General features: G+C 42.2%; 1 protein-coding gene across 4 annotated transcripts; it reads right to left on the minus strand.

The window, feature by feature from the left end:
• Positions 1 to 246: 246 nt before the first annotated feature.
• PTHLH (parathyroid hormone like hormone) lies at positions 247 to 12,170 on the minus strand. Of its 4 annotated transcripts, none has more exons than XM_068931198.1 (4): positions 12,142 to 12,170; positions 10,899 to 11,021; positions 4,821 to 5,243; positions 247 to 740 (listed from the first exon to the last, which is right to left on the minus strand). In XM_068931198.1, exons 2-4 carry the CDS (start codon positions 10,997 to 10,999, stop codon positions 731 to 733), a joined length of 534 nt encoding a protein of 177 aa, XP_068787299.1. In that variant the 5' UTR covers positions 11,000 to 11,021; positions 12,142 to 12,170; the 3' UTR covers positions 247 to 730. The 4 variants fall into 4 exon arrangements, with proteins under 4 accessions (XP_068787299.1, XP_068787301.1, XP_009676988.1 ...); XM_068931200.1 differs by lacking the exon at positions 12,142 to 12,170 and adding an exon at positions 12,015 to 12,133; XM_009678693.2 differs by lacking the exon at positions 12,142 to 12,170 and adding an exon at positions 11,520 to 12,133.
• Between the last annotated feature and the right edge of the window lie 307 nt (positions 12,171 to 12,477).

Genomic DNA, 12,477 nt, shown 5'->3' on the forward strand with positions numbered 1-12,477 from the left:
TTTTCCTGCAACAGAGTCTAAGCTACATGGCAGTACCTCCAGGTTGTTCAGCAACTCAGCTGCCCTGAAATAGAACACTGGAACAAAATATGTTCTGAGTGACTTTTAACTAAAAGCTAATGTGAAAATGTGGGAGTCTGAACCAATGTAAACATATTAAATTTAAAACCATTTTCAAATGTAGTGAATAAAAAAATGGTGTTGCTGCTCTTGAAACTCCTAAAGGACACATTTCTCCTTCTGAGTCATGATTTAATTAGATTATGTTTTATTAGACATTCTTTACAAATTTTAAAATACTGCTATTTTACATGCACAAAGGAAAATCAGTTTGAACAATTGTATGTAGGCATTCATTGAAGTCAACCACAAAACAGGAACATTTTATGTCAGTTATCAATGTACTCGATATGTATATCTAAAGTGCATTATGTTACAAAAAATACAGAAAGTCAGCAGCACCAAGATACTTTCACAAAATAAATACACCAGTCAACAAAATAAATTATGGTAAATGTGACAATAATAATTGTCTTAGCCTTAGCCAAAAAAAAAAAAAAAAAGGAAAATTCACAATAACCAAATGTGCAGTTTCAGAGAGCAATGGGGGGAAAAGGTTTTATTCTTAGCATTTACAATATTTACAGGTAATAAATATTTTAATACTTCCCATATGTTCACTATTACAGAATACTGCAATATGTCTTCCAAAGGTCTCTTGCCGAAAATGTCAGCGCCTCCTGCAAAGAAGAGAAAAGGATAGAAAAAAAATATAAAAAAAATAATTTTCACTTCAAACACGTGAACATACAGTTAATGGTAAGATTGTCACAGATAATAAGGGGTACTTTGCTACTAGCAAGTCTAGTTTGACAGCAAAAGGTATTAGACATCTTTTTAAAATCTCTACTATATTGCTTTAAATCAAATTGCTAGCAGTATGAAGGTCTACAGTCGGTCATGAAACCGAGGCCATATATTCCACTGCATTGTCCTCTCAGAAAAATTGGAAGAGACTTTGGCTTTTCTTCAGACCTTATGCAAGAAGATTCCTGAGTGCTATGGGTAGGAAGAGTATAGCAATCTGTAACAAATACATCAAGCTCCAAAAGAAAAATATAGTGGGAGAAATGAGAAATTTGGTTTTAAGGTAGGAAAATGAAAATGCTTATTTCCGCTCCATGGCACTCATGTGCCTGTTGCGTTACTTGCCTGGGTGTGAAGCCAGGCTTCCAATTAAACCTCTCCTATGGTGGTCCTTTGGGCTATCTTCCCTAGTATAGACCACCCATTAGATAAAGGGCTATTTATTTTAGAGGTATACTGTCCTGACATGTACATGAATTTTTCTTCAGTAAAGTCTGCTCAGGTCTCCAGCTGATGCTTGACTGACTATTTCTCTTATTTCTTGAATGAATGAAAACCCTACAGTCCTGTAACTTTGTCTCTGTGAGCCAAAAAGCTTGATCCTGAAAGAAAGAAAGTGTCTCATGTTAAGTTCTGACTATTTGCAACTCCTGTGGTGCTCAGCTGAAGCTGAAACATTCAGCATCTTCCTGTATACACTCCTAAGATCTGGAAGTTTTCTAAGGGTCACTAACAGACTGGTGTAAATTCTGTAATCCTCACTTCCTTGTGAATTCATGAGAACAAAAGCAGGATCTGCTCCCATCCTGTCAGTATATTACTTACATTACAGTATTATATTTTAAATTATTTTCTAGCTGTGCTATAGGAAATGCTGAAGGGCTGGGCTTTTTCCCCTTCTATCACTGTGTGCGGTACATTTCTCTAATGTATGCTGGTTTCCTTGGAAACGGCTATGAGGTGGAATGGGAAGCTATAGCATAGAGTATGATTTGCTATGTTGCTGGCCTGGTCAGCAAAGCTGTAGGTGGTGGTCCACATTGCGGACATGTGTGGGTGTGAGACACAAAAAGGCCAACTTCTTGAGAATTTAAGGATTTCTTAATGTGCATATTGAAAGTGAGCCTGCATTTAACATTAGGGAGTCTACTAATTTGAAAGATTTTCCAGGAAATTAGGTAATAATGGTTTAATTGAATGGGAATGGGAATATAGTTGGAATGTCCGTGAGAAAGAATCGTTTAAGTGCCTGGAATGGAAAGGTTAGCATGAAGCCGCTTAATAATTAACTAGCGATACTGATATTCAGGGTATATTACAGTATGTGTAACGATGGTCACACAATTCATACAGCACGACTGTGTATGTGAGTCTGTACTACACAGGCCTGTTTTCAAGACAATGACATTTTCACTCTGGTTTGGATTAAGGCTTTATTGTAGAGTTTGAGCTAAACCACAGCTTGAGAAGGGCCTCCATGTCACCAATAACTTGCAAGCTTCTTTCTGTGATTCTGGTCCCAGATACTGCAAGAACAGCTACTTTTATGTGATACATTCTGTAAGAACTCAAAAGGTCTAGAGAGTAGGTCATTTTCAGTCTTTGTTCTGACCTGAGCCCAAGATTTTGGGATGGTGGTGGGAATTGGCATGAGGATTTTAGTTTAGCCTGCTGAACAGGAAGGAAGCAAAGCGATGCTGTGAAAAGCAGACTCAGAGTTTATCTTTGCACTTCCTCAACATCTGTCTTGCTACATTACGCATATCCATTTCTCCACCATAATGCAGTAGTGGTTCTTCTGAGCTGCAGCTAGCTTTAGAGGTGCTACAAAAGCAGCTTCTGTTGATGCAACATATGGATAACCTGACTGGATATGCCTTCCTCGTCCCCAGCCTGCAGATAGAGAAGAAGTTCCTGATTCCTCTCCAGACAGCTGAGGAATGAATCTCATTCAGATGTGGTCAACCCAGCTAAAAAGTGCTAGCCCACCTTGTCCCAACAATAGCATAGAAAACTGCATTGAACCTGACTCTTCCTCTCTAAAACACCCAATGGGCAGCTGGCACTTGTCTTCATTTAAATTTTAGGAATAATACCTTTTTGCTATTCTGCTTCTGGTTTACTAGAATATGTATAGCCTCATATACTAGCAGTTTCCTAAGAGCTGAATTTGCACATTATGCTCTGTACTTGGGAAGCAGGAATTTTGTATTCCTCTTTTATGATTTCTCTTTGTTTAATCTTCTTCAATTAAATCAATTAAGTTCAATTAAAGTCCCTTTAGGAAACTGTCTCTCCCCCGGAGTAAAACTGTAACTTGGGCAATAATGTCAGGGGGGTAAAGTTAAGTCTGGCTGGACTGTAAGGCTGACTGCCTTTAGCCATCCAAATGTGTTTGAAACAAAGTCTAAAGGAGGAAAATCTAGAGGATTGTTATTTGTAGTTCATTTACAGATCCCATTGGATATACAACTAAAGAAATAATAGTCATAAAAATAAATAAGTAGCATTTCCCCTACATTTAAGATTTCTGCCTGCTGAAGACAGGAGCTATTTGTTCACCAGCACAATTTCTTAACCTCTGTTGAAACTTCAGGCATCTCCTGACAGAAGTCCCAGAACGTGCCTTTCCTAACACTGAATCAAAACTAGCCTCCGTTACCTCACCACTCACTGCTAAAGTTACACTAACTGGTTTATGGTCAGGAACTCTGAATGCTTTCCAGTGAGGCTGAGAGCTCAATGCCAGTATCTCCTGTAGATGCCAGCAGAAGTTGAGGTGGTGCAGCACATTGCAAACTGCGGGCCCGTAAAGCTTAACTTAAGAATGAATTTTAGTAAATTCCATAGCTGGCATCTCTTCCTAAGGGATTTATTGTGAGCAAAGGGCCTTTCTATGAAGTCTCTATTCAGCCAAAGTGGAAGGGAGGAGAGAAAAGGAGGTGGGTGGCTGCTGTTGGAAATGAAAACTTTTGAGGAGAATTGAGGGATGGACTTCTTTGGCTTTGTCTCCAGGTGTTCAGACGTCCATTCCAACTGAGATGACTGCAAGTGGATGAGTCACTGGGGGCACCTAGTCTTCAGACTCCAGCTCACCACTACCCTGAAAACCCTTCATTGTCATACATGAGGAAAGCACGTCTCTCCAAAAGCAATGCTCAACATTTTTCAGCAGCAACGTAATTGTTTCACGAGCTGGCAAAAAGATGGAGCTGTATTAAAAAGTCCTAATGGCAGGGAAAATTTTATGGCAAAAGGCTGGTCTGCGTTGTTTGCAGATATTACTAAGAGAGAAATTTTCCGTGTTCTCCCCTAAGGTTAAACAGTAAAATGAAAAACTGTAAAGTAAGGGTAGGAAAGTTGCCAAAAAGTGGGGTGTTGAGAGGGAGGAAAGAAAACTTCGCCATTTTATAGATGCAGAGCTTTAAAGAGCTTTAAATAAAACTCAAAGCTTTCAATCTGCTGAGGCCCAAATGTGGGACCAAGATCTGAAGTGAGAGACACTACATAAAAACAGCATAGGAGATTTTTAAAGGCTATGATGTGCATTCTTTTAGCAGAAAAAACTATATTTTGCCTAAAAACTCAGTTTCAAGAAGCTCATTTTGGCCGTAAGTAGTTTCCTCTGATTGCTGGTCATAGGAAAGGAAGACAAGATTGTCTTGGAAGAGGGAGGGCCATGAGGTTTTCCCTGCTGCGTCAGTGAGTGGCCGCGTGGCCAGAAGTAAAATGTTTACTTTCTGGCATGAAATTTCACAGTGCAAAATGGAAAGGATACTTACCTTCAGAAAGTATTTTGAGTCTGTGCACTGCTTGAAAAGTTATATGCCCAGTTATTAGCATAAAGGTGTGCTAGTGCACCAGGATTGAGTGAGGCTGTGACCTCATGCACAGGAATGTAACAATTTCATTAAATATACAGTATCCCCCTGGAAAGGATATAGTAGAATTACCTTAAAGTGTGATCATGTGTAGTAGCAGAGGTGTCCAAGAGTGGGGTCTCTGTCATGCCACTTCCATACATGCCAGAATTTATCCAAGCTGAACGGGCTCGCCTCTTTTTCTTCTCTTGTTCCTTACGTTTTCCAGGCTTTGCTTTCTTTTTCTTTCCTGATACCTTCAGGGGCTGCTCCTTGTAGGTCTGGGATTTGTTTGTCTCCTGAGTTAAGTATCTACCCTCATCGTCACTGCCAAATCGTACAGGGTAGTTCTTTGTGTTGGTAGCAGGCTTAGGGTTAGGCGAAACCTCTGAAGTCGCGCGGATTTCTGCAGTGTTGACACCTTCAATTAAATTTTGAAGGAAGATTCTTCTTCGTAAGTCTTGGATCGACTTGCCTTTGTCATGCAACAGCTGATGCTCTGATACAGCCCTTTTGCTAAAGAAAGAGAAGAGCAACAGGGGAAAAAAGATATTTAGAATTTAGTTATTGCCGGTGATTGGCACAGCTCCTCTCTCCTTGGGCAGCGGTGGCCACAGTGACTATGTACCAGCTCTCCAGCTTGGAGACATCCAGCTAAGCTAGACTGTTGGAGCAAGTTCTGCTCCTTGGAGTAGCTGCTCCCTGCTGAGAAGGGAAAGTCCTAAGCCACTAACAATTCGCAGCTGACTGATCATGCACCACTGGACTTGTAGCTGGATTAGTCACTGCTCTGTTCTAGGAAAGCATTAAAACTCTTAATATATCACACTTCAGGCAGTAAAACCAGGAAGGCAGTTGCCAGAGACAGGAGAACTAGGGGATCAGATAATGGAGCACTGCAGTCAAACAAGAGAGGGAGTAAGTACTGAAGCCGGAAGCAATGTTTATACAACATCATTCTAATAATTTTCTTCTGCTCAGTCACGTACTTAAAAAATATAAATAAATACATAAAAGTGCATTTCAGTGCTAAATTTAAGTAAGTGCAGTTGCAGGAGTGTAATGGAAAAATGTTCAGATTTGGGTGCCGAAAACATAGGCACTTCAGTCCATAATGAGATATCCAGACAGGCAGCCTGAGCATCAGCAGTGATGAGCTTCAGCCGCTCCTGTTGATTTTACGGCTTGGCCACTTGTGTCTAATTATGGTTTCAGATGCCTTCCTGATACTCCTTTAAGGGTGAATTTTTGGGGCTGAATTTCTTGTCTTCTGTGCTCTCAGGGTCTTATACTAGCCCTCCTCACTGAATCTTCCTCCAGAGCATCCTGATTTGCTTAAACAGGTTTCTGGTACTCTTCCAGCGTTCATTTACTGACCATTGCTACTGTGTCATTTTGGTTCACTAATATCTGTCTTGTTTTTGAGGAAATTGGGAGATGGCTTAGCTATCTGTCTTTCAGAGAAGTTGTACTGGCAAACAAGGTGTGAAACTTACAAGGAAAGAAGATGAAAGTGGCACCTGGATAATAACTAGCCATGAGAAAATACACGCTTTTTCCTTGCTGTGGGATAGATGTACAGCTGCACTGTGAACTACACCAAGAGCGCAAGCTGGGATTTTAGTTATGTTCCCATGAATGCTATAATACAGTTTATGCTTCCAATTGCCCTACTTCACTGTGCTGAGACTGGCTATGTATTCTCTCATCTTGCATCAGGGTACTGCATATGACTGGATCCTTACTAGCCAAAGAAAATTAATTCAGTGTCTTGTCTGTCATATAATAATTTGGTCAGTTAGCTGGATACACAGTTGTTTCTGAATGTGGGTGAAATGGGAGAAGGCACGTGACAGTGCAAGTGAATATTTCTTCCTTCCATCCCGTCCCTAATTATCCTGCTGTGTTACCAGGTTTCAAAATGTGATGGACAAAGATAGTATGCCAAATGATTGGAAGTGTTCTGTAATTTATCTTGCTCGGTCCTTTCAACCAAACAGTTTAGATCAGTGATTTGACCAACAGTTGAGCTGTTTGAAATTGGCAGCTTCAGGAAGCACTGGGTAAAGAGTGTCCCCTCCACTTTTTGTCTTTGTAGATCTGCACTTTGTGAGTATTGGGTTAAAGTGATCGTAACTTAGTGTAAAATTCAGGTGGAAACAGCAACTTTCACTCCACAATGAGACTGAAAGATAACCGTAGTTTTCACATAAAGTGATACAGTGAGCATACTTGCTCAAAATCAGGCCTAGATATGCTTGAAAGGTTTGTGAGCGCACATCGGGCCAAATATTGTCCATGTTTTACCTATCCCCAAATCAGATGAGTTTCAGAGGACTTCAGGCTTTAGGGCAAGCATATGCCCTTCAACTCAATGGCTCTAAGCAAAAACACAATGTGATAATACTGAGCTGAACCCATATTGTTTCATTCTCTTCAATGCAGCTGTGACCATTAACACAAGCTCAGGATCTTCCCCAGGAGATTTGTTTTGACCAGTACACTCACTGAAGCTCTCCAACAGCCATCTCTAACCACCTTCTTGTTAAGGTCAGTCTGATTTGCAAGTATGTTAATAAAACTAGCACCTTGGACTCTTCTGCGTGGCATACTTTCGCGCTGTTCCTCAATCTGTCCTTTGTGACTCAGATTACATTCCTAGCTTCAGAACTCTACTTTCCCAGGATATTTGCATGGGAAATGAGAAAGGTTTCTCCTTTCACTCTTCTACTTCTAAAAAACACACAAAATCTTAGTGCTTTACTGAGTTTAAAATAGTATGCCATATGTGATGAGCAAAGCTTTCCTACTGCCTCTTGTAAACTATCAAGGATAATTCCTTTTATCACAGACAAGCTAAAGCTGCCTTAATCCTGTAATGTGTATTTGGTCAATTTACCCACTGTTACAAAATCCTGACTCTCTTAAGCCTGTTATTAAAGGACTCTTGATTGAAAAGTTATTCCATTTTACAGAGTTGAAACCTAAAGATTTGGTTCCAATACACACAAGGCAGTCAAACAGCATTACAGGACCTACATCTTGTGTGAGTATGCATTTCCAAAATAATGCAGGGATTGACGTGTGAAAGTCAGTGTGCCAAAGAGGGTGGGTTTCTGTTTAAATGTCTGTATGATATTTAGCATCAAGTCTGGCCCCAAATAACATTCTGCTGTTCCAGATGATTGTATAACATTACGTAGTGTTACATTTCACATGACTTATTACTCAGTCAGACTCAAGGATTACATTTGGCCTACCAATTTCCTTTGTATACTGCAGATCAAAAATCTCCCTAAAATGAAGATGTGGTAGATGCATATCTCTCTGACCTTCTCCCTCCCTCAGCTTAGTCATTCAAACAATTCCTATGTTTGTAAACCAGAGAAAAAAGATTGCCTAAGGAGGCTGATGTAAGAAGTGCTTCATAAAGAGTGAAACAACATTTCACCCCCCCTCGCCACACACACACGGTAGGGAGGCAATGGAAACTGAAATAATTATATTCACATATTGAGTATGATATGTAAGAAATATTAGGCTGTTAGGGTTAAGATGACCCACTAGAGGTCCCTTCCATCCTTCTATAAAACACACTTCTCATTCAAGGAAAAAGATTCTGACCCCAAACCAAGTGCAGTAAATGCCTATGCTTACATGTGGCAGGCATTTCTGAGAGAAGGGTGGTGGTGATGGTTTGTATTTGACCAGAGTGCCCAAACTAATTATAGTATCCAAATATACTATGCACGTATGAGACTTAATGTCGCTTTATAAGGAAAAACTCTTAGTAGAAATTCAGGACTTCTGGCCACTCTGACTTCTAAACACTCACTTCCTGATAAGTTGTTCTTTTCAGACACATTTTTTGTTCATTTTTTTTCCACTAGCTATCTAGTGTCACTGAGAAGTAACATTATTCAAGCATCAGCTTTCTATCTCAGAATTGTTCTTATTTGACTGTTATTATCCTTGAATATTCATGTTGGGTCTGATCATAAAGTTCAGCAAAATAAGTTGAAAGGCTTCAGTGAGCTTTCTGTCTGGACTTTGCAGGGCTCTGAGTGTCCTTGCCTTGCACTGGCTCCAAAGGGAATGAAAGTTGCTCAGCCTATCTCAGGATTAGGAAAAATATTTTCAGCAGATTCAGGGACATAATGCTGCAGTGCCTGGGCATGCTGATAAAAATATCTAATTTCACTTTGAGGCATTACTGGGTTTCTCAAAAGTTCTTTAGCAGCTAAAGCATTTCTATAACAAATAGTATATCTGGCAATCTTTTCTGGGGCCAATTTACAACAGCAGATAGCCTTCTATAGGAGATTTGCCTTAGTAAGGTCTGTAGAACTGGGCCTATGTCATTTTCCTTATTTTTTGCATGACTATAATAACGTGCTTCAGTATTTTCACCCATTACTGGTTTAAGCCTTCCTTTGACTGAAAAAATATCTCTAGGTTTAAGTGAGTTATTAACCATTAACTCTAGGAATGGTTTGTGGTGATATTAAAACAGGACACATGTTTGAGTGTGGTGTCTGTGTTTGTGCTGTACCCACAAACAAAACTACGTGAATGCCACTAACTGACAGCTAACTGGTTTCTTGTGTGTGTTTTACATGCCATGGCAAAGAAGGAGTTGAGAAATGCATTTTTGACTATTTGGCTTTCACTTTTTCTTCCCTCTGTCAGGATAGAATAGGGACAGTGGGAAGACCTCTAATCTTGACCTTTAAAAATAGCCCTAGTTAGAATAACCCCAACTTAAAAAAGAGAACGAATATTTCTTTGCAAATCTAAACTGTCTAATAAATTTGGCTTAGCTCCAATTCAGAGTTTCTTAGCCAAGGAAATACAATATTTGACTGTACTTCAATTATTTTCATTTTTTATTTATGAAACTGAAGTTTGGGTTCTCCCAAAGCCAAAGAGAAGAAAATTGTCTCAGACAAAAGAAATAGTTCAAGGGTAGTTTGCAGGCGTATAAAGCAACTAAACGTTAATGAACTGGGAAGAATACACTGTAGCATTATCATCAATACAATGTTCTACACATTTTGCTGTAGGAGATTTATAATAGCTTTCCACTTGATGCCAAAGTTCGGGCATGTCTGAAGTCACTTCACCTGGGGGAATTTTTGTTGCTTAAATGGCAGAAGAAGAGATATCTGGAGCTCTTGTCCCTATGTACATAACGAAACAGTTTCAAGAAAACTATCTGAAGTTGTTTCCTCTGTCCCACTTCCCTGTATGGTATGATTGGATTTTCTGATTGTCTTTCTCCTGACTCCCTTTTGAGCTTAATAAAAACACAGCCCTCCACAGTAGAGATTCAAGGGTTCCTTCCCTAGAAAATCTGATGCAAGTCTGCCACTGAAATGCCCACAGAAAGCCAGCAAGCTACATGGGTGAGACAATTGCTCCTACATCAGCCCAGTGGTTTCTAGGCTGCACTTTGCCTAGGGGATGTTAGTATGAGCCATGTTGATTATTTTGGAAGAAGTAAAGAGGTCATTTCCTGAACAGAATCTCTTAAGCTACATTATCATGTATCAAAAACATGTTTCTGCCTCCAAGTAAGATACTGGACTCCCTGTGGAAAAATTATTGCTAACGGGGCAGAAATCCAAATAAATTGCTCAGTACTTTCATGACGACCCTAACTACTGTGTATTTTCACCAGCCTTATCAATATTGGCTCCATGCCAGGGTGTAAAAAGGTATGTAATATGATGTCTAACATACAGAAGTTTAATGTAATGGAATGCTCCTTCCTAGGACTCCCCCAGGGTGCAGAAAGGTGCACGGGCAACAGCGTACACTGGACAAGCGTATGGCTGTATTGCTGCTTCCCACACAAGAAGACACCTCCAAGTTTAGCATTCCCTTCTCCAAAAGTGTTATAAGGTCAGAGAACTGAAAAGTGTCCTTTGCCTGGTGCAAGCAGCTGCTCTCAGAAGCCCCTTTACCTAAAACCAGTGACAAGAGCACCTGGGGCAGGTAAATCTGGAGCCACTCCCGTGCCAAGCTGCGCTGGGGAGTGCTGCTGGAGGCTGGGAAACCTACCGGGCTGCTCCCACTGCAAGCACTCGCCTTGCGGGCCCACGGGTGTGTGTCCCCACCGACTTCCCTCCCCACTTACATAATGATCAAAGCGAGAAAAGGGAAACTCACAGTCTGCGGCTGATCCCCTCCACTGATCTCCCGCAGCAGGGCATGGAATAGCTCAGCAGAAACACTGCGAAACTCCAGTGTTGGAAGAGTTTAGTGAACATTGTATCCTCCGGGTCTTAAAACCTGCAAGGAAAGGAAGATCAGTCCCGAGCGACACATGCGCCAGTGCCGTCCCCAAACGGTCCCTGCTTTCGGCTGCACCAGCTCCGAGATTGTGAAGGAAAAACAAACTTTCTGAACTCTCGGCAGCGGCTCCCTCCTTCCAAACTTTGTTCCGTCCTCTCCCTTCCTTGCTGTCTGCCTTTCTCTCTCTCTCAAGTTACTCGGAGGCAAGATCTCCCTTAATATTGTTTTTTAAAAAAAAAAAAAGTCGAGATCACATTTGCATCGGATTAAAGCGCGTGTCCGTTTGACTCCCTGAGCAGTGTTCAATTCTAGTCTGGAAAGCGGCTGTCTCCGGGCTTTATGTTACAAGGCAAGCCCTCTTTTCAGATAAGGAAAGGTTCCCCAAAGTCAGCCTAGCTATCCTCTTCTCTAAAACACGCGCGCGCGCGCGCACGCACACGCACACACACACACACACAGAGGCAGGGAGAAACACATCTATACATCTATCTGTACCTCTGAAAAAAAAAAAAAAACAAAACAGGTTTACGTCTGTCGCTTCCGCAAAGTTGGGTCCACACTATGCCAAAGGAAAGTAAACTCAAGCAAAAGTGTTTTGTGAAGGTGGAAAGCCAGAGAGGTCTAAGAGGAGCAGTAGCCCGGGGAAGCTCAGAGGCTGCGAAACATGCTTGGCTGTGCAGGTTGGATTGGGCTGGAGCCTGCAATGTTCACACGCTCCGGAGCAGCCTCTGGGAGACCTGCAGGAGGACGGAGGGTTTTGCAAAGAGATGGCGCCCTAGGAACATGTGCGGAGCGAGCGAGAGCCCAGCGCGGGATACCCGCAGCCAAAAAGCAGACTAGAAATCAGCGCTTCCCAGGACCGGAATCAAAACGGAGCGAAGAAAGGGAAACACCCGGCAGCATATACACGCAGCAGACCCCAAGGACTCCCGCCAAGCTCTTCGCATCTTCTGCAGCCGGGCTTTTCTCCCTCTCCCTCTTCGTGTTTACCCCTAGGTCAGCGCCTCCCCTGCCGCAGCACAGTGGAAAGGGCGATCCCCCATCAGCGGGGCACTTTTCAGATCAAGCCCAAAAGCCCAGCCTGGGATCGTTGCCGCCTTTCCTTTCACACACCTACCGTTGATCGTCGCAAGTTCGCCTATTAGCTGCAGGGCTGAGTCCTAATGATGTTAATTGTATGCTAGTAAAGGGGAGGCGGGGGGGGGGGCTAAAGGGGAGGGCTGGGGGGAAGGACGCGCAGTCTGTGCACACAGGCGCTGCTGGCCAAAAAAATAAATCAGTGGAAAGTTTTCCTCCTCCTCTCCCTCTTGCGCTCCCTTCAACTTCTCCCCTCCGCGAAAGCCTATCGGGCCAGGGCGTTGCGCATATCTGTGTCGGGTTACGCGGGGCGGGCGGCGGCGCGGGGCTGCGGGGTGCGCGGCGGCGGAGGGGTGGCGGCGGGCGGCCCCGCCGG

This window comes from Struthio camelus, chromosome 1 (assembly GCF_040807025.1).
Source record: "Struthio camelus isolate bStrCam1 chromosome 1, bStrCam1.hap1, whole genome shotgun sequence".
Lineage (NCBI taxonomy): Eukaryota > Metazoa > Chordata > Aves > Struthioniformes > Struthionidae > Struthio > Struthio camelus.